Source organism: Mastigoproctus giganteus, chromosome 11, assembly GCF_048544385.1.
Source record: "Mastigoproctus giganteus isolate SK-2022 chromosome 11, ASM4854438v1, whole genome shotgun sequence".
NCBI lineage: Eukaryota > Metazoa > Arthropoda > Arachnida > Uropygi > Thelyphonidae > Mastigoproctus > Mastigoproctus giganteus.
In genome coordinates, this window is record NC_143585.1 from 38,831,495 (window position 1) to 38,853,328 (window position 21,834).

The 21,834-nt window shown below is 35.2% G+C and overlaps 1 protein-coding gene across 1 annotated transcript in view; it reads right to left on the reverse strand.

Moving 5' to 3' along the window:
* The window catches only part of LOC150077924 (uncharacterized), a 114,690-nt gene that overhangs the window by 24,378 nt on the left and 68,478 nt on the right, over positions 1 to 21,834 (reverse strand). The window contains exons 5-8 of the mRNA XM_090384406.1: positions 18,296 to 19,874; positions 17,315 to 17,405; positions 6,539 to 6,620; positions 4,481 to 4,551 (exon numbers count right to left, since the gene is read on the reverse strand). Of these exons, the coding sequence (XP_090240532.1) occupies positions 4,481 to 4,551; positions 6,539 to 6,620; positions 17,315 to 17,405; positions 18,296 to 19,874 (1,823 nt within the window). The remainder of the gene's footprint in view (positions 1 to 4,480; positions 4,552 to 6,538; positions 6,621 to 17,314; positions 17,406 to 18,295; positions 19,875 to 21,834) is intronic.

A 21,834-nucleotide genomic window follows, 5' to 3' on the forward strand; every position in this document is an offset into this window, starting at 1 on the left:
TCAGTTGTTTGTTGGTAGATAGACTTTCTGTAGGCGTTTATTGGAGCACAATTTTTCACAGTTAACCTGAAACACCGGTTTAGGGTTTCTATGGTATTTGGTGGGAACATACTGTTTAAACTTTTCAAGTTTAGATTAGAGCAAAGTGGCTTAATTTGCAGGCTGCACAATTGCCTCTGACTTTGTGGGTGTGAGATGATGCCTGTAAGTACTGGTGTATCATATTTTCCTGTCAATAGCTTGGCCAGTATATGAATATTTGTCCAAATGACAATAAAAATCCACGGTGTCCACTCCATATTTACATATAAGCCTCTGGAGACAGTGAAGGGGAATTGGAAAATCTTGTTTAGCCACCTGAGTATCCAATATTCTACGTTTTGGAAGGTTTTAATGTACGTTTCAGGAGCCGAGGACCAGACGACCGAAGCGTATAAGGCTACCAGGGCAACGAACCTAACAATTTACCTAAAAATTTACTGTAAGCATCTGGTCAGTTTCAGTTTCACACTGAAACTGACAGAACTTATGAGGCAAACATTTTTTTCGTTTGCGAAAAGGCCTTTGGTTTTAGGGTTCAATAATTGCCATAAAGTATATTGCTACAACCGAAAAACTGAAACTAATAGATTTATTATAAGTTAAGATACAAATATATAAATGAACAGGAGCTTTTGGGGCTCCTGTTTGTTTATATTTTTGTATCTTAACTTATATAATAAATCTACAATAGACTGTGAAATAACGGCACATTCAAAATAATAGCACATTGAGATCGGATGTATACATACAGCGTATATGTCTTGTAGTGCTGAAAAAAGAAAACGGCAAGTCACATGATTACTGTATTTGTTTATTTGTCATTTTGAAAGTGAATTATGTACTGATACAGCTGTTTTACATTTATTTTAAATTAAAAACCCTCACTATGGCTCCTAAAGTTAATAAGCCTCATACAGAAGAAAAGAAGAACAACACGAAAGCTTAGTGACAAACTTGATATAATCCAAACTATTACATTAGGGTCACCTGGAACGTTAATTCATATATCTATGTGTATTGTGTCTGTAAATTGTGTGTGTTCTCTGCTCAATTTGCCTGTTTTGCTGGGCGAAAAACCCCAGTTTCTGGGGGGGAAATGCCTGAGACCCACTAACTCACTAAGGCCTTAAACACCTCAATCAGATCACCTCGCAGGTGCCTAGTCTCCATATACTGAAATTTGTAGAACCAAAGCCTTTCTTGGTAAGAGCACCCCTTTGTTCTCCCTCACCAATCTCACTGCCCTTCTCTGTACTCGCTACAGCAGCTCCACATCCTTCCTAAAATGAGGCCTCCAGACCTGTATGCAGTGCTGAAGATGTGGACTGACCAATGTGTTATACAATAGGATAATCATCTCCTTATCCCTGCTAGAAAAGTTCCTGTATATCATTGATAAAAACCCCATGAGCAGCCTGTCTGCATTGCTCAGAGAACTTCATATCTGACTGCTGTTGTTGTTGTTGTTATTTGGTTTTTAGGAGCATTAGCAACTAAGGCCATATTGCTCTAGGGATATGCGGTGGTCATTCCCTGACCTTTCCGCATCCTCCGTATTTGGTGGTCACGGGCTCGAACCCCGGTCTAATCAAGAAGCGTGTGCTATGCACTGCTGCTCCTGCCAACCTGGCTACGGAGGCGCCAATATCTGACTGCACAATTACTCCAGGTCTCTTTCATTTTCCACTACCCTGAGTGTAGTACCATACCACACAGCTGGTATGTTACTCTGGGATTGCTGCTACTTATATGCAGGTACTTTGTATTTATCAATGTTAAACTTCATTGCCATTTCTCAGCCCATCTGCCTAACTTTTCTTAGATCCTGTTGCAGTAGCATACTGTCATTAACCACTGTGCCAACATGTATTGCTTCATCTATTTCTTTATCTTTAGCAACTAAGAAGTACTAGACACTTGTCCACAAAAATTTCAAATTTGAAAATGGGCTCTGCCAAATGATGAAATAATTAAAAAAGTACTTCTTCACTGAGCAAATCAATGGCACCTTTTCTTGTTTTAGACTCTCTATGACCCGGCAGTAGAAATACCTATGACTAATTCAGAATCATTCTTCTGGTTTAGTTCTATGGTAATCAATTTCAAACATGGAAGTGGAAGATTTGAAAATTGTCAGTATTACAAAATTGCACATAACATTCTTCAATATATCTAGGAGTAATGACTTCAGTACATTATTTTAAAATCCAAACAGGGATCTTCAATTCAACACTGCCATAACGTTTAAAAGAAACAAGCAAATTGCTTTATTCAAGCCAGAAGGGAAGAGAAGAACATGAACAAGCTTTCTGCACAAGTGAGCATAACATGCCTAGAATTATCAACTTGTCTGGCCTGTTTAGGCTTGATTTTTCCAGAAGTTTGCAATTCAGAAATTCTTTTTCTTGAGTTCATCAATTTGTCTTCTGTCAAAACTTTTGGATCACGACCTGGATTTAAACATGAGTCAGTGCCACTGCCGCCTCCGTAGCCAGGTGGGAAGGAGCAGCAGTGCGTAGCACTTCTTGATTAGACCTGTGTTTAAGCCTGTGACCACCAAATAAGGAGGTCGCGGAAAGGTCAGGGAATGACCACCGCATATCCCCGGAGCAGTATGGCCTTAGTTGCTAATGCTCCTAAAAACCAAATAACAAACAAACAGTGCCACTGAGTAGTGACTGCTTGTTGTACTTTTCAATTTGGTAACTCTGAAAGTGCTTGTGTGGCTTTTCTGATAACTTTTAACCTCTTCTTTAAATATCAATCAAAGGTTGCTACTGTTCTACAAGTCTAATTACATATTTAACCAAAGACAGCCAATGTGTACACACACACACGCATACTATAAAATCTTTTTTTTTGTACTTTAATGGCATGGATCAACTAAAATTATTTAAATCTACCTTTCCTTTTAGCATTTCTTTCTAGATAATAGTAAATTTCCACTAAGTATTCATCCACTTTTACAGGAAGACATGCATTTCCCTTTTCAACATGCAAATTAATAAGGTAACAAGGACAGCCCATTACCACCAAAATGCTCAATCTTCTCTTTTAATAATTTTGCAACCTACCACACAGCAGACACATTATCATTACTATGTGCCAGACAGTTTTTTTGAAGGAATCTCATGTTTTCACGTTTAAAAGATTTCCAATATTGCACCCTGCAGAATCACCTTCCAATGCTGGCACTGAAGGCAACTTGCTTTCGACTTGACTATTTTTTTTTTTTTTTTTTTCATTGAAAAGGTGTCATAACATAACAATAGAATATAACTTGGAAACACCTTGTTTAGTGCCATCATCTACAGAAATAGAAAATGGTCCACTTTTCAGAGCCATCACTACCTCTTCTTCCCCACCCATGCAATTTCATAACAATGCCTGCTGTTTTTGTTCTTTCACAACCATATTTTTTTGCTGTTTTGCTTTCAGGAAACATATTTCTGAGGAAGACTGTGTTCTAAGTAAAAGATGCAAATAAACATTCAGTTTGATTACATTGTGTTTCCCACTGCTTGAAATTGAAATATCACATCTACATATGGTACACAAGGCAAAAATGTTACCTTTTTCAGATTTTACAATGGATGGAAAATCTTGTGTATATATGTCGTCTGAAATTTTATGTAGCATTTCTTTGGTATCTTACCAAAAGACAATTAGTTTGCACCACAGATCCAATGAAATATCACTTTCACACATTACAGAGACAAGCACTATTATCATATGTTTCTATTTTGCAATGTTGACTACTGTAGCATACCTCATGGCCAATCCATTAATGAAAATAAATAGAAAATCGCAAAATTGGAAAAAAAAAAAAAAAAAAAAATCAAATTTTAGCATAGTTTTATTTATTTTTTTTTTTTTTCAAAAATAAAAAGATGCACAAAAACTGTCTTTTTGCAAAAAGATGGAAAAACTCCTTGTCAACAACTACTTTATGATAGTGTAATAGAGAGTCGGCAACTATTTATTTAACCTCACAAGCTCAGTAAGCAGATTTAAATGCAATTCTACAGAATTTTTGAATAAAAATACAATAAAGTTTAGTTTGTTTCCAGTGTATAATTGTGATGTGTATAAATAAATTCAATAGATTGTGCCAGTATCTGCATAACAACATTGCAGCATAAATAAATTCAATAGCTTGTGCCAGTATCTGCATAATAACATTAAAACAGAAACACTGTAATAAGCTTCCTTCCACAAACAGGATCTTTATTCATATATATATATATATATATATATATGAATAAATAGTGTGTGTGTACCCACACACACACACACACTATACAGTTAATACTAAACATATAGTCATAAAAATAACTAAAATTATAAAATAAAAATAATGATATGCTTTGTTTCTCATGTTTTTGTCTTGAAAACATCTAACATATACAATTTTATATTGCTTGTTTTAAAAATTTACCTGCAAAGGGACTGGAAAAAACTCCTAATGCATGTGTGTCATCCACCCACTTTATGTCAAAGCCTTGTTTGCTATAATAAAATAAACTCTAAGATCAATATATGTTTTTGTTAGTATACACATTATGAAAAAAAACATCAACATACTGTTCATAGTGAGAATGGAAAATAAAGGCTGCCAACTGTTTTAATCAATACATGCCAATGTCACTTCACAACAACTGTCCACATAAGACCATGTGTGTGTGTGTGTGTGTGCAGCCACAAACAGATTGAAGACTAGTACAACTAGTCCAACAGAAACTAACCAAAGCATCTTTACACACATTAATGACAACTGAAAATAAGAGATTATTAATAAGAGCAGACAACTTGAAATTGTGAAAATTCTCATCTCCTCCCCATCGTCAACTGCACTGTATGGCAGTGGATCAAAGCTGACACAGTCAGGATACACTGCAATCATAATCATTCCATTCTGGGCACCATTTTTCTTGTACTAGTGTTACTGTTGTTTTTAATATTTATTAATGATACTGATGAAGGCATATCAGGCTTAATTTCTAAGATTTCAGATGATACAAAAGTTAGCAGCGTGGTTAATGACAGTAATCAGGATATGCTACTGCAACAAAATCTGGAAAAATTAAGACAGATGGGCTGAGAAGTGGCAAATGAAGTTTAACATTGACAACTACAAGCTAATGCATATGGGCAACTGTAATCCCAAATTAATGTACCAACTATGTGGTTGGTACATTAATAACTGAAGATAGTAGAGAAAAAAAAAAGACCTGGGGGGTAATTATACAGAAACAACGTTCTCTGAGCAGTTCACTGCTGTTGTCAATGATATACAGGAATCCTGTCAGCAGGAATAAGGAAGTAATTATCCTTAACTACTGCATATATATGTAGATGCCTCATTTTAGGAAGGATGTGGATTTGTTGAAATGGATGCAGCAAAGAGTAACAAGATTAGCAAGAGGAATGAATGGGTACTCTTACCAGTTCTGCAAACTGCAGAATCTTGAAACTAGGCATCTGCAAAGAGATCTGATTGAGATATTTACGGTTCTGAATGGAATGAGTTAGCTAAATGCTGATGGCAAACTTCACTAGTTCAGACATCACACATAAGGGGAACAAATTTAAATTGAGGAAGGATGGTTGTAGGATAGCTGTGCAGAAATTTGCATTCAGACAGAGGGTAGTTGATCTTTTTTTTTACTGATGCTGCATAAGCTTGCTTCCTTGCATCATTTGCCAATGCTAATAATATATCAACATTTCCAAAGTGGATAGAACATGCAGAGTATGCAACACTAAATGTTTAATAGTTTCAGCAGTAAACCTGAGAGACATGTCAAGATACCTGAACATGGCATCAGTACATACAGGATGCAATACTAGAGTTTTGACAGTGCTGACACCAGAAAAAACTTAAGATAAATGAAAGATGATATAGAAGAACATATAACATTAAAAAAAAAAAAGCTGATTTAGAGAAATCAGAAGTGACCATTCATGTGTCCAAGTTTGTCATAATATCAAGAATCATAGACTCTGCTACTCACTATTAGAAAATGGTCTGAATTATTTCTCATTATTTAGCAAAGTATTTCTAAGTTTGAATGAGATTATGGTTAGGCTATACATTGCACGTATTTAAATCTGTCATTACTTAGTAAGATGAGTACCGGAAGTGTATACAATCACTGCAGAATCAGGCTACAAATTATCATCACAACTTAAAAAAGAGAATTTAGGGACAACCAGAAATTTTCCTTGGGAGCCTGGCATCTTACAATCTGAACAGGGCATAAATAACACACAATCAGCAGAGCACTCGGATACATAATGAAGAAAGGCCAGCACAGATTTCCAAAAGCCAAAAGTAGTGGTAAATGATGCAAATAATAATGATTTATAGTTATAGGTCGGTACACCATCCAAGTTGCTAATCATATTCAACAGTCAATAGCTCTGAAAGTTCTTAAACTTTCAGAGCTACTGACTATAAAAACATCATATTTGTTTTTATTAAAAAGTAACTTACTTGAAAGCTGATAGAGCAGATACAAGATCTTGAGTCTTGAATTCAACAGGAAAATTATAAATTTCAACCACATGTCCAAATTCTACAAATTTAAAATGTCCTTAAATCAGAATACTATGCATTATTACAATTATGAACAATACAAATATATTTACAAATATATTGAATATATCTTAATAGAGTATACTGAATAAAGGAGGAGAAGAAGTAATTACCATTTTTTTAGGCTATAAGATAGAGTAAAATCACATTACAAATTTCTCAGAGGTGCAATTAATGATTTTGTTGTACCAAAATTTTGTTCTAATGAATATTGCTGAAAATTATTTCAAAAGACCCATCCTTTTTTTTATTTTTTCAAATTAATTTTTCTTCACTTTTATAACATATGGAAGTAGCAAATTTTGCTTTATTTTATTTGGCACCTTTGCTGCCACCTAAATGTGAAGAAAACCTATTCAATATGCTATAATTTTTGGAACTTAAAAAAAAAAAAAAAAAAAAAATCAACATCCAGACATCCCCAGCATTCCAAAATTCATACATAATGTTGAAAATTAAAAGTTTGCAATACATTGCTAGAAGCGAACACTTACTTTTATGCTAAGCTATAAATCAGAACTAATATTAAAATTTTAATAAAAGTTTATTCATGTACATAAACTAACATCAATGCAAGCAAAGAACAAATAAAACTGTGTGACATGTCTATAAACAAAAGTCAAGCATTACTGAAATATGTTCAATCAGTATACCAATACTGAGTAGCTGTTAATTTCATGTGCTTTAACAGTTACGGCAATTGCTCATATGGATTTGATGCATTTTTATGCTTGGGTGCATTTTGAATGCAGATATGAATTGTGGCACATCACTCCTAGTGCCGTTTTATGCATAAAGCCAGCAAATGTGTTAAACATCAACTTTATATGTACAGTAAACAACTTTTTGTTACTTTGCATTAATATGTAAGTTTTTATTTTTAGTATTTATCTTTTTTCAGGGGTGATTATCCCCCTTGTATAAGGCAATGGTCAGGCCACACCTTGAGTACTGCATACAGGTCTGGAGGCCTCATTTTAGGAAGGATGTATATAAGTTGCTAGAGAAGGGCAGCAAGATTAAAAATTCAACTTTAGTGCAACTTTCACATTAATATGAAAATTCAAGTTTAGTGCAATTGAAAATATGTGGATGAATGTTGCAATAAGTTAAATTAGATTAATAATTCTAAGATTACCTTTTCTGATTTATGAATGAAACACATTCTTTGATTTTTTTATTATTTATACTAGGGTAAAAAAAAAGTAACTAATAAAAGTAAACAGGCATGCAAATTCATCACACACCTTCATTTTTTTTTTTTTTTTTTTTTTTTTGGCAGGAGATTATGGGGGTGAGCCAGCACACCATGCCAAATTTAATTTCAGCATAATCATTCCAAAATATGCAAAACTTAATATATGGTGTGATACTGAATTCTCCTGACACATCTTTTTTTCAATTGAATCCTCCTACAACCATATTCACAACACAAAGGATATTCACAATTTTCACATATGGAAACCAATATATGTATTTAAGATATAAGTGGACTTTGAAAATAATTGTACTAAATTTTTCATTAAAATTATTTCAACGAAATGAGATTTACAAAACATTATTAATAAGGGAAATTGGATAGGAATGGGAAATATTTTTGTTATAGTGAAATTTTCATCAAAATGGTATTTTACTGTACAGGTGACCCCCGCTTAACGCTGATAGTTCGTTCCGGGAAAACAGAGCGCTAAGTGAATCCGCGCTAAGCGAGCGCCATATTCCCATAAGGTAACATATGTATTTGTGAGTTGCGGTCTATTCCATAGGATATTTTCTAATCAATAATAAATGGTAGTGAAAATATGCACCAATATCGATTAAAAATACTTAATATTCAAAATTTTGTACATATAAAATATTCTACATTATATACACATATAATTATGAGGTAATTAACTTAGGAAAATCATGAATTTATTAATTCGATGGCCCTGTGCTCTCGAGTTTTCGTATCTTTGGACTGAAAAATGAGTCGATTTTGGGTTGTGCTTTGGCCTTCTTCCTCTCATTGTACAACAACATGTAGGGATTCATTTCTTTCTTCAAATTTCTTATTACCTTGGCACTTCGTTCCATGTCAGGGTCGTTCTCCCGGAAATAATCACACATTTTTTCGAAGTGTTCAAAAGCTTCACTAAGTCCTTTTGCAGTCAGCGACTTCATCGGTTCTTCATCTATAGTATCTTGATCATCATCTCCCTCAATAGCAAGCTCTTGTTCTTTTAAAATTTCCATTAGTTCTTCATTAGAGAGGCCATCCCTGTCGTTGTCGATCATCTCTTGTACGATGTCTTCGTTAATTTCGTGTAATCCTGCTTCTTTTCCGAGCTCAACAATTTGTGTTTTAACATTTTCAACGGAATCATCAGGTTCCTGGGAATGCTTTATGCAATTTTTCCAAACTTTCCTCCACACTCCATTCATGGTTTTCTGAGTCACTTCATCCCAGGCACTTGAAATGTTGTAGATGGCGGTTTTAATGTTATAGGATTTCCAAAACTCCTTTAAACTCGGTACATTTTCAGTGTTGATGGCTTTAATAGCTTGGGAAAAGGTGTTCCTTATGTAGTACGCTTTAAATGTGGCAATTACTCCTTGGTCCATTGGTTGGATCAGAGACGTAGTGTTTGGAGGCATGTAAAAAACTTTTATGTGATTGTTCAAGTCTTCTAAGCTCTCTTTGCTTGGGTGTCCTGGCGCATTGTCCATGATTAGAATAGCTTTATAACCAATGTTATTTTTGCACAATATTTTTCCACTGCAGGACAGAAGAACTCAGCATACCAATCAATGAAAAGCGGTCTGGTTACCCAAGCTTTTTTATTAGCCTTCCAGATGACAGGTAGGTTTGATTTAGCTAAACCTTTAAGAGCCCTTGGATTTTCGGAATGGTAAACTAAAAGGGGTTTTAATTTAAAATCCCCCGCAGCGTTACCACCCAACAACAAAGTTAACCGATCCTTCGCCGCTTTGAAGCCTGGCATGTTTTTTTCTTCTTTCGATATGAAACTTCTTTTAGGCATTCGTTTCCAAAAAAGACCTGTTTCATCTATGTTAAAAACTTGTTGAGCAGTATAACATCCCTCTTCAATAATTTTAACAAATTCTTTTTTGAAAGTTTCGGCTCCTTGTTGATCTGCACTTGCAGCTTCTCCCTGTATTGCTACATTGTGCAGGTTATAGCGCTTTCTAAATCTATCAAACCAGCCCTTACTAGCGTTAAATGGTTCCACATTTTTTTCGGGGTGAGCTTCCTTTAAATCTTCATATAGGCTCTTCGCTTTTTCTTTAATAATAATTGAACTTAACGGAATTCTACGTTGAATGTTGTCTTCAATAAAATTATGTAGAAGTTTCTCCATTTCAATCATAATAGCCGGCCTAGCCCTGGTCAATTTAGTTGCCTGCAGGGGAACAGCGGTTTTTCCAGCTGCTAAAATTGATTCTTTATTTTTTATGATTGTTCTTACAGTTGAACCTGCCAGTCCTAAATTATTGCACACATCCACTTGTCTTTGACCGGAATCAATTCTCTTCAAAACGTCTAATTTAATTTTCAAACTCAATGTTTTTCTTACCTTTCCAATCTTTGCACCGCGTCCAGACATTGTTGCTTTTTCATTCTTATCCGCCATAACTCTCTGCAAATGTAACTTCGTTGCACTGATTGAGATACGATGTTCGAGTACAGTAAACTGTCTGTATGTATGCACTGAATGATATCTAGAATTCCTCTGGCAAGTGAGCTGAAGACGGTGACAAATGTTTTATTTATCTGAAAAGTTCGATTTTACCGTGCAGTAAAATCAAATGGTTGTTTATTGCACGAAAATACTGTAATAAATTATGGTGTGAGTCATGGAGAATGTTTATGGAATTTCCAAAACAGTAAAACAAACAAATTTTATGTACTTCGGGTGACCACAAGGTCAGAGGAGTTCAGAAGACAAGAGAATACTGTACAAGAAACAGCACCGCATTTAGCACTCATGGGATTGATTGTGTGAAAAACATTTCGCAAGTTATAGTTCCCACAGTAAAACAAAAGAAGAGATAGGGAGTAAATCTATTTTTAGTATCTTTCTATTACATGTCAGAACAGAAAATGCAGACTTCGTAACAGCATATGACACTGGATGGTAAATTTTTTCAGCTGGTGTACTAAAAAAGAATTTCTCCCTTGAAACTATCCACACCAAGAAAATAGAGCATATTGAAAGTTTCAATTTTGTACATAGAGTAGAAATTATAAAAATAATTACTGTAGTTAATTTCATGGTGACTATTTTCTCCTTTTGCCAAAAAAAAAAAAAAAAAAAGGCTCAAAACAGACTGGACTGAAGACGGATTTGCCAAAAATTCAATCTGTATGCTAGTAAAATAGCGTTATAGTGAGTTTTGACAGCGTTATAGTCAGATACGGGTTATAATATAAGAACAGCGTTATAGCGAATCAGCGTAAAGCGAACCGCGTTATAACGGGGGCCTGCTGTATTTCAGATAATAAGATGCACCATAAATTTTGGGATGCAAAATTTAAGAAAAATATCATTTTAATTGGAAATTTTTATAAGCTCACTTGCTCGCTCACACACACACACACACACACACACACACACACACACACACACACACACACACACACACACACACACACACACACACACAGTGATCACTGAATTATAATCACCTACCTAATACCATGTTGGGCCACTGTTTACCTGGATAATAGCTGCTATTTGTCTAGGCATTAACTCCTGTAGATCGCATAGGGATCTACAGCCATGCAAGGTTTTCCACAGTTTCAGAACAGATGACAGTCATGTGTCCATATATGCCTTACTTCCCATTCCAAAACATCCTACAACTGTTCAATTAAATTGAGGTCAAGCAAATTTGGAAGCCCATCAAGCTGGGTGATATCTTAACTGTATGCCTCCAACAACTTGAACAAAGTGTATGCCCAATGACACAATGTATTATTATTTTGGAAGATCCTGTTTCTGTCCAGAAAGAAAATGTATCATGGCAGGGTGCATGTGGTCTTCTAAAAGCTGGTAGTAGACCTCTCCAGTGAAATGATGGTCAATATGCACCAGGAGATCCTGGTTCTTGCCAGCAAAAGATGCCTCATACTGAGCAACTGCTGTTGCCTGCCAGGAGTGTGGGTACTGTGCATGATTCATTCATGGACTCATGGTGCTTGTACCACACACAAAGCCATCTGTCAGTGTGTTGCACCAGGTATTTGAACTCATCCGACTACCCCACGTTTTCAGTCCTCCAGTGTCCAACTAGCATACTTGTTTCCAATCCTCCAGTGTTCAACAAGTGTACTGTTGACACCACAGCATTTAGTGTGAAGCACATGATCATTTGGGATACTGTTCTTGCATTCTCCATATTGTTTTGTGATATCAACTGTTGCGCAGTGACCTGCCATTGAGCCTGTAAAACATGCTGCATCCTTTGCTCACCATAAACATCCACCTTGCATAATCCTTTAACGTTCTGTCAGCAGGAGGTGGTTTGACCCATTTAACACCATTCTTTGTACACCTTGAGAAACTGAAAAGGCATGCCATTTCCAATATGGAAGCACCCGACACAAGAGTGCCCACAATCATGCCCTTTTTGAACTCCGGGATATCTTTACTATATCCCATAACTGCTTCCTTATCACTTTTTGACTTGTATGAGCAGATCACCACTGCTCATATCATATGCATATATCTATATATATCATATATCTATCATATGAAGCTGTTCAGTTTTTACACTGAATTATCACCACCCCATTACAGATAGGTTTAAATAGTATAGCATTAGTTATTAACTTTATTATACTGAATTATGGGCTAGTGCCATTGCCATAACAATACATACACTATGACCGTAATGTAATATATAGTATCTTATGTTAGTATTAGTGAAGAGTAGTTAATAACTGATAGACATACCAAGTTAAATTTATGGAGTACACATAGTTAAATTTATGTTATATTGTTAATGAATATATATACACAAAATACCTATCATTGCATACCTACAATGTAGGTGACTTTTACAAGGGCCAACCAGATTGAAAGGAAAAACAATGACAAGGGGTTCTCTGTTTCTGTGATAATCAATATCTAGTATGGTGCTACCAATATAATAGGGCCTAAAGGTTAAGTATTAGTATAAGGTGGGCTCCTCCGTAGCCAGGTGGGAAGGAGCAGCAGTGCGTAGCACATGCTTCTTGATTATACCGGGATTCGAGCCCGTCACCACCAAATATAGAGGATGCGGAAAGGTCAGGGAATGACCACCGCATATTCCTGGAGCAATATGGCCTTAGTTGCTAATGCTCCTAAAAAAAACCAAATAACTAGTATAAGGTTTTTAATTTTATAAAAAAGTTTATATATATAAAATGTATGTATAGTGTATATAGATTATCACTGTCCAGACAGAGAATGAATGAGATAAAATCTAAAGCTATAAATCAAGAACTATAGTTGACTTATCAAGTCCAAGCCAAAAACCATGTGTGGACCACACTATGGATGAAAAAAAAAAAAAAAAATAGGAAGAGTGGATCCAGTATAAGCAACCTCTAGGGAAGACAAAGCTTATAAAGTGGCCATATTAAAATGTGTATTATTGTGCACATTTTAACATGAATGTAGCCTAAATATGTGAAATATTAAGTTCAGGCATAATGAAACTTAGCAATAGCAAAGTAGTGCAAATGGCTGATGGAGCAGGAAATAAAAAAACCTGAACCTCATAAAGACACAATTTTGAACATATTGCTGAGATATAGCAATATGTTCAAAAATAGTTTTTCCTCCATCCTCAATAAATATAATAATTTTGGAGAAATAAAAATGATGAGTATGACATAGTTAAAAGTGGGAACTAAGGTTAATGGTTAAGGTTAAACTAAGGATAATGCTCAGGTAAGCCCAGGATTGCTTGCCCATTCCTACAGAAGGACCTTGAGCTGAAGTTTCAAGTTATTATGTGTGAGCTTTTTTTTCATTATCTCTGATATATTATCATCAGAGATAATGAAAAAAATATATATACAGGGTGTCTCAAAAATATTGGTACAAACGCTTAGGGGAGGTAGGTAACATCTAAAGGAATGTGAATTGCATAGGAACCCATAACCAGAAACATCACGGGAAAGTAGTAGCAGAGGCACAAGAAGCAGAAATGACACAAGACAGTAATTAATGGCAAATATTTATTTGACATAATATTAACAATGGAGTACGAGATGGATGCATTTCATGATGTTACAACAGATGCTCGAAGGTTCCACCATGAGACGCGATGCATGCATGACACTGATGCAGCATGGATTGGCGGACACGGTCGAACACACATGGAGTTTCTTTGACAGTAGCAGCAGGGCAGACGAGTCTCGCCACGAGATCTATTTCCGTCTCCACAGGTGATTCATACATGATAGATTTGAGGGCCCCCCCCTCCCCACAGAAAGAAATCAAGGCTAGATAAATCAGGTGAGCGTGGGGGCCAGGCAACGGGTCCATCACGGCCAATCCACCGACGCCCAAAACGCCTGTTAAAATGGTCACGAACACATCTTCCATAGTGGGCAGGTGCCCACTGTGTTGAAACCAAATTTTGCATCTCACATTTTCTGGACCATCGTCAAGTAACCCTGGTAGAACTTGTTCAAGAAAGATCCGATTTTTAGCAGAGTTCATGCGGGATTGTAACAGGTATGGGCCGACTAAGCAGTCACCGACCATACCTGCCCACACATTTATTTTGAAGTGATGTTGTGCCGCATGGGGGTGCACACCGTGTGGGTTGTCGTGAGCCCACACATGAGCATTATGCTGATTGAATAAGCCTTCCCGAGTGAAATAAGCCTCATCCGTGAACAAAACACTGAAATTTTCCCTCTCGCGAACTGATGAACAGCGCCGTCTACCGACTTACGGTGACGTTTCCGGTTATGGGTTCCTATGCGATTCACATTCCTTTAGATGTTACCTACCTCCCCTAAATGTTTGTACCAATATTTTTGAGACACCCTGTATATACACAAATATGTATAAAATGGAAGTTAAAAAACCATAAAACAAGGGATAGCAATAAGCAGATAATTTGACATGGACATGTATAGCCATTATGAAGAAATACACAGAGGGTATATCACAAGAAGGAATATCAGGCTGAATGTCCAAGTTTGCAGATGATACAAAGGTTGGCAGGGTTGGTAGTATGCTATTGCAACAGGATCTAGAAAAGTTAGGCAGATGGGCTGAGAAGTGGCAACTAAAGTTTAATATTGACAAATGCAAAATGCATATGGGTAGCAGTAACCCAAGAGAAACGTGCCAACTGTGTGGTACTACACTCAGGGAGGTGGAAAATGAAAAAGACCTGGCGGTAATTGTGCAGTCAGATATGAAATTCTCTGAGCAGTGCAGATGGGCTGCCAGAGCAGGTTATTGAGTTTTATCAATGATATACAGGAATTTTGCTAACAGAGACAAGGAGGCGATTATCCCCTTGTATAAGGCAATGGTCAGGCCACACCTTGAGTACCATACAGGTCTCGAGGCCTCATTTTAGGAAGGATGTAGAGTAGCTAGAGAAGGACAGCAAGATTGGTGAGACGAACAAAGGGGTGCTCTTACTAAGAGAGGCTTAAGTTCTGCAAGTAGAACTAGGCACCTGCGAGGTGATCTGATTGAGGGGTGTAAGGCCTTGAATGGTTTGAGCAGGCTCAATGCTGATGGGATACTTCTGCTTGCTCAGATTAAGAACCTGAGGGGGCATAGATTCAAATTGAGGAAAGACAGTTGGTAGAATAGATGTGTGGAAGTTTGCCTTTAGATAGCTGGTAGTTGATTACTGGAACAGATTTCCATCTGTTGTTGTTGTGGAAGTTGATAGCTTAAATAAATTTAAGGTTGAACTAGACAAACATTTGGAGTGACCAGATGGGTGAAATGGGAAGGTTTTTTTTTTTTTTTTGGCTGATGATATATAAGCTTGCTTGCTTGCATCATGTGCCTCAACTAATGTTAAAATACACAAATGAATGAAGCAATGCCGATACCTGGAAAATAAGTGGAACAATAAATAATGAAACTCAATATGAAAAAATACACAAAGTGAGATTAACTGAAATAAACATAATGTGGTTGCTAACTTATTTTTTAAAAAAATTGAAATCTCCACCACATCAAAAGATATAAATGTGTATATAAAAAGAGACATTCAACGTGGTCAGCAATCCAATATCTCAAAATCTGTGTGCTAATATCATTCTGTCTCAGTGTCTTAGGATTGCTGCCACTTGCATTAAAAGTTCTACATATATGAGGAGATGAATGACCACTACAATAAAAAATCTGGGCTGTGGGCAGTTAAAAAAAAAGCAGGAAATTGAAACTCAATGTTACCACTGAACGTTTTTTTTTTTATACTTACACGGTACTATAAAGAATTTTTTTATGGCTCAACTTCTCCAATTAAAAATTATTAATGACAGAGATTGAAAGTGAATATCATACTGGACAAATACTAAAATTCACACTTATGTGATTCTAATAAATATTTAAATTCAAAATTTTTACTGTTTTTACAGACTAGTTTAAAAGCTATTTCTTTTAAACTCATCTGGAAGAAACTTTCCTTACACATCTTACATCCAGAATAAATTATTTTATAATTACTATTTATCTGCATTCACCTGTATTCATCTTTTTGGTTTATGCGATAACTGGTATAATGATATCATCATTCTTCTGTTATTTCCACTTCTTTGCTGTTTAAGCTTCTAATATTAATGGTACCTATTTTATTACTGTTCTAGTGGCATATTTAGCCTGGCCCAACAAGAACCTTTCTGACCCAGTTGGTAGTTCCAGCAAGTATGTGTCTCAATTGTTTCATCTACTTTAGTGAAAAGGATTTATCCAATCTTATCTAATTTAGCTGGCAGCCCATTTTTGATCATTCAGCACGTATTAACAAGTAACACTTCAAGAAGAACAGCAGATACCAGATCGGGACTCCAATTTGTTCTCCAAAAGCCAACTTTAGGAGATATGTGTCTCCTCCTGGTTTGGAATCAGAAACCTTTTAAAGTGAGCTTTTTATTTATTTTTATTTTTTAACTTGTGGGTTAGAATGTGATGACTGAGAAACTTTCCCAAGGCAACTGATATTACTAAATTGCCAAGCTAGCTCATAATCAAGAAACAATCCCCTGGTCATTTTTCCAGGAACTTTGCCTTCATACATGTACTTCGCTGTTAGTATGCATATCTTTGGCAATATTTATTTATTTATTTATTTAAAACAAATACCAAGTGAAGTTAACATATTTATGGTATCACATTAGATATAAATAAAGCTACTCACTTCACAACTTTAATATGATAAACAATTTGAATAACAGCAGTTGTCTGTCAATTACTTTGGGAAGCTACAGCAAAATTTACACAATCCTTCAGAGTAATTTCTAGATTTTTTATTTATTTATTTAGTTAGTAAAATTGTCAAAAAGAGCCATATTTTTGTAAAATCTAGAAGGTACGAAGCTTTTCATACTTTATTAACAGATAACTTAAGTATACAAGAAAAAAAAAAGTACTTCATTAATCACATTAAAATATCTCTGGATAAGTAAATCTTTACCTTCACTGCTTACATCAGGATCATGTGGCTGAAAATCATAGTAATCAATCTGGGCCTTCTGAACTTTCACATTTCCAAGGATTAAATTTAACTGAAATACAAGAGAGAAAGAGAGGGGGAAACAAACATAGAGTAACAATTTTTTAAAATGTATCCATTTCAGAAAATTTCTTTAAAAGATATTCCAGTTACTACTAATAGGAAACATTAAATCAAGTGAGCTAAAAATAGTTCAAATTCTGAAATTTTTTGTGCAATGTATTGTAATCTTAAGGTATGACTTTAAAAGGCATTAAAATTAATGACTTTAAAATTAATTAATGACTTTAAAATTTCTAAATGAAAATTTACATAGAATCCAGGATTTTTTTATTTTGTTTATTTATTAAGGTGGTTCATGAAATCTTATTCTCAGTTGAGTACCACCACCCATGGGTGGTGGTGGTACTCAACTGAGAATAAGTAACAATAGTCTTCTCTATCAGTGAAGCGTTACTTATTCGAGGTAGTGCAATATCATGGCAACTCGTCGTGAAGGCAGAGCACAATATGAGAAAGAGCAAATGATGCCGCCAACAACTACTTTGTAGTTTCTTAAGAGTTATCTATGGTGTATCTAAACACCGATATCATATATACTTATTTTTATATAAGCATGCTTTTGAAAATGACATAATTGCAGCATCTAAATTATGCTATAATTAAACATAAAACATGCAAAGTAGTGAATAAGAATTTATCAGCACATGCAAGCTGAATTTGCATTAATCAAAAAATTCAGGATGATAGTCACACAGAAATCTTCAAACAAATGCTGTAATTAAATACATGAACAAGTAAAACATGCTTAATAATTTAGTTATATCAATTATACATGTGGTAATAAAAAGTTTGCAAAATTGTGTAGAAGTCTGTTTTGGTTCTAAAATGCATTAACTTTTTACTAAAGTTTTTGATAATTATGTTCAAATAGTTACCTACTTCTTTCTTCGCACTTGGCTTGATACATTCTCCATTATCATCAAACATTGTATCCCAAGATTCTTCCTCTGAAGAATGAAGACGTGATACTTTCTGATAGTTTGCAGCATTAATTTCGTTTGCATCGTCACCTACTGAATTTTCCTTCAACGCATCAAGGCATTCATCCAGTATTTTATCTTGAATTTCCGAACTTGGTTTATCAGTTGGTAATTCACTTGAAAATGTCTGCTCTGTATGTCCTGTAAAGTCAAATTCTGCAGCTTCCATTATACCATTTTCTTCAACTAACAAATTCCTGCACATTTCTAAATCTTTCTGACTGGTAACTGTATTCATTGGTATAAATGTATCCATTTTTCTATCCAGAGTAGGTTTCACTTCACAAACTGACCCATCCAGATCCCCATTAGAGTGTCTGTCCCTTTCACTCTCATCATTATCCATACTTAATATAACCAAATCTGAAACAATGCAATTTTCTTCAGCCTCAACACTTATTAGTTCTACATACCCAGTGTAGCCAGGAATTTCAGCTGTGAAATCGATAGTGTTTTCTAAATGGTCACTTAATAAATCTGGATTGCTGTTTTGAATAGGGTGATCTTCAAATTCTAATTGATCTGTCCAACTAATCAAATTAATTTCCTTTGTGCGTTCTGAAATTTGTTCTGATATATCACTTACACATACTGGAGAGGAAGCATCATATTTCAGTGAATGAGGACATTTAGAATTATCAAAATCATTATTGTGGTCTTTTATGGAAATAGTATTAGATGGTGTTTTGTAACTAGATGCATCTGTATGGTGCTCAACATGATGATTATCACTGCAATTATTTTGGTGTGCATTTACAAGTATGCTATCTAAATTACAGTTTTCAAGTTGCTGTTCACTATTTGTACTACTTAATACACCAGAGCAAGTTACAACTTCTGAAAGTTTTTCTGATGTTATATTTGTGTCACATAATATATGACTGATTAAATTATCATCACAATTACTAGTTTCACTATCTACACTTTCATGAAGTACTTTCCTATTGTCATTATCATATATCTGGAAAGGAGAATCTTGTGCAACATTAAAAACAAAATGATTATCACAATGTAATTCCTGAGGTGTACTGTCAGTTTCCTTGGCAGTGTCACATGTCCCTTTTTCTAGAGTACTCAATTTGTTAGCAATATTTTTAAACCTGCTGATTTCTGATAAGGAACCTGTTAATGCATAGTTGCAGTCACTAGGCTCAGTTTCTGCAATATGAGAGTCAGAGTAATGTAGTTCATAAGTTTCAGGACCAGAAGGTACAAGTCTGTTAAATCCATTTATTTGAATGTCTGTACAAGGCTCATTAAAGGCACTTTCAGATTCTAATTTTGATGAAGTAGTGTTATATTCGTCTCCACTGTGTGACAAACATTTTAATGTATTTTTTGATTTTCTGTTTTCTCGAATCTCTTTGTTCGTCTTAGGTTCTGATTTACATTCTTTACTTGAAGATGTTGGTGATGCTCCTTGTTGTCGTTTGGCTCGAGGAACATACAGCTGCATGTCAGGTCTTCTTTGTCTCGATCTGAAACAAGAGCAAAAGTAATGTTTAAGTATATTTAACTGCTAGTCCAACTGAGATATCAATTAATTTTTACCATTCATCTCTTTTTTATCTATTTTAATGAATATTTATATCATGGAAAATTGCCACTACAAAATTCGTACAGAATAATTAACTTTTTTTTCTTTTTATCAAGTTTAGGATAAAGAAATGTTATAATAATTAAACTTAACTGAAAGTTATTGCAATTAAAATATAAAAATATAGTGACATAATAAATAGAATGAGTATTCATTTAACCATATAAATTTTGAACAATGCCATCATATATTTACAACTATTTACAACTATCTGGACACAATGTAATGGAGGAAATGCAAACAAATTTGGCAGGTATGTTCTTTAGAGGATGTCAAAGAGACATCCTCTAAAGGTTTCCCAAGTCATTATTGTGTCTCTGTTATATTAAAAAAGATTAGTGCAGTCTTTAATAAGTTACATTTATGTTTTTGCCATGGTCATTCTATAAAATAAATTATCTTGCAGCTGGGGTAGGAATGTAAAATTTTAACTACTCTTATGGAAAACACTTCAACTTCAGATGCAATTTTCAGGAACAATGGTGTCAAAAGTACTGCCTGTACATATGCAAACTATGTATAGGAGGAACACTATTTACAATTTCATTCGGCATATTAATAAAAAGCATAATAAATAGATTTTCTGTTTATACTATAAAGGGACCACATAGCTCCCCCATTTCTTCTATCAGAAAATCTGCAGTACAACTGAAGTTTTTTTAGGTTATGATGGCAAGATCCCCTAACAATTTGAGGGTACAGCTCTAAAACAGTGTTTGCAAACTGGCCACTAAATAGTCCACCAGAATGAACCTGTTGAGAACTAAGAGGCATCCAGATCAGCTAGTGTATTAATCTCATTGCCTCTACTCTGCCAGATAGTGACTGGAGGAAATCTGAATAGTGTGGATGGGTGGGTGGCATTGTCGAAGCCACATTATCCAAAATTTCATTACTTTATACATCATGTCATACCCCACCTTTTCTTAATACTGAATGTTATTATTATTATTAGCTACATGGTGCAAGGAAGCCCGAGGCTTACGCTGCACCAGCCAAAAAAAAATAAAAAATCCTGAGTTACCCTGAGAGAGAGAGAGAGAGAGAGAGAGAGAGTCAAAAGTGCATATGCCTGCTCTGATATTCCCTGTCAAAGACAGTAATTTGGAATCTCTTCTTTTTGATCTTCTTTGGCTTAAAATCTCTTCCCCATTCTGTCAAATTCATCTTTTGCCTCTATTGTTCTCCCAAATTCATTAATCACTTGGAACTTTTTGACTTCCTTTCATTGAAAAGTGACTTTCTCTAATCCAACTTCCTTAACAGTGAGGAAATTTTCCTTGGCAATTTGAATGTTCACAACTCCAGCTGGTTGAGATGCTGAGGCTTTTGCAATTACTAATAACCTTGCACAGATAGTCCATTTACCTACCAGAATACCAGACAATCCTAACCACACAGCCAACTCTTGACCTTTTTCTAATGAAAAACCCTTCCAAGTACACGGTTGAGGTGAGTGGTCCACTAGGCACTACAGATCACAACTTGGTGATGGTCTCTCTCCCCAATGGAGACTTTCTCTCATGGCCAATTTCAGCATTCTGCTGTTTGTCATTGCAAGAATGTAAAACGGGATGCTCTACAAGATTTCTATTTGTATTTTCCTTGGTTGAATTACTGTTTTAAATCCTCTGATGTCAATGTTTGCTCAAATCATGTCAGTGAAATTATTCTTGTAGGAATAAAATCCTTTATTCTGCATTCCATCTTAAAATCTCATCCTTTATCTAAACCTTGGTTTTCTAATAAATTTGCTAAGGCTGCTCAAGATAAAAATGTTGCATATCACATCCAAATCATCAGCTTCAGGTTAATTTTCTGCCTGCATCAAAGCTCGCAAC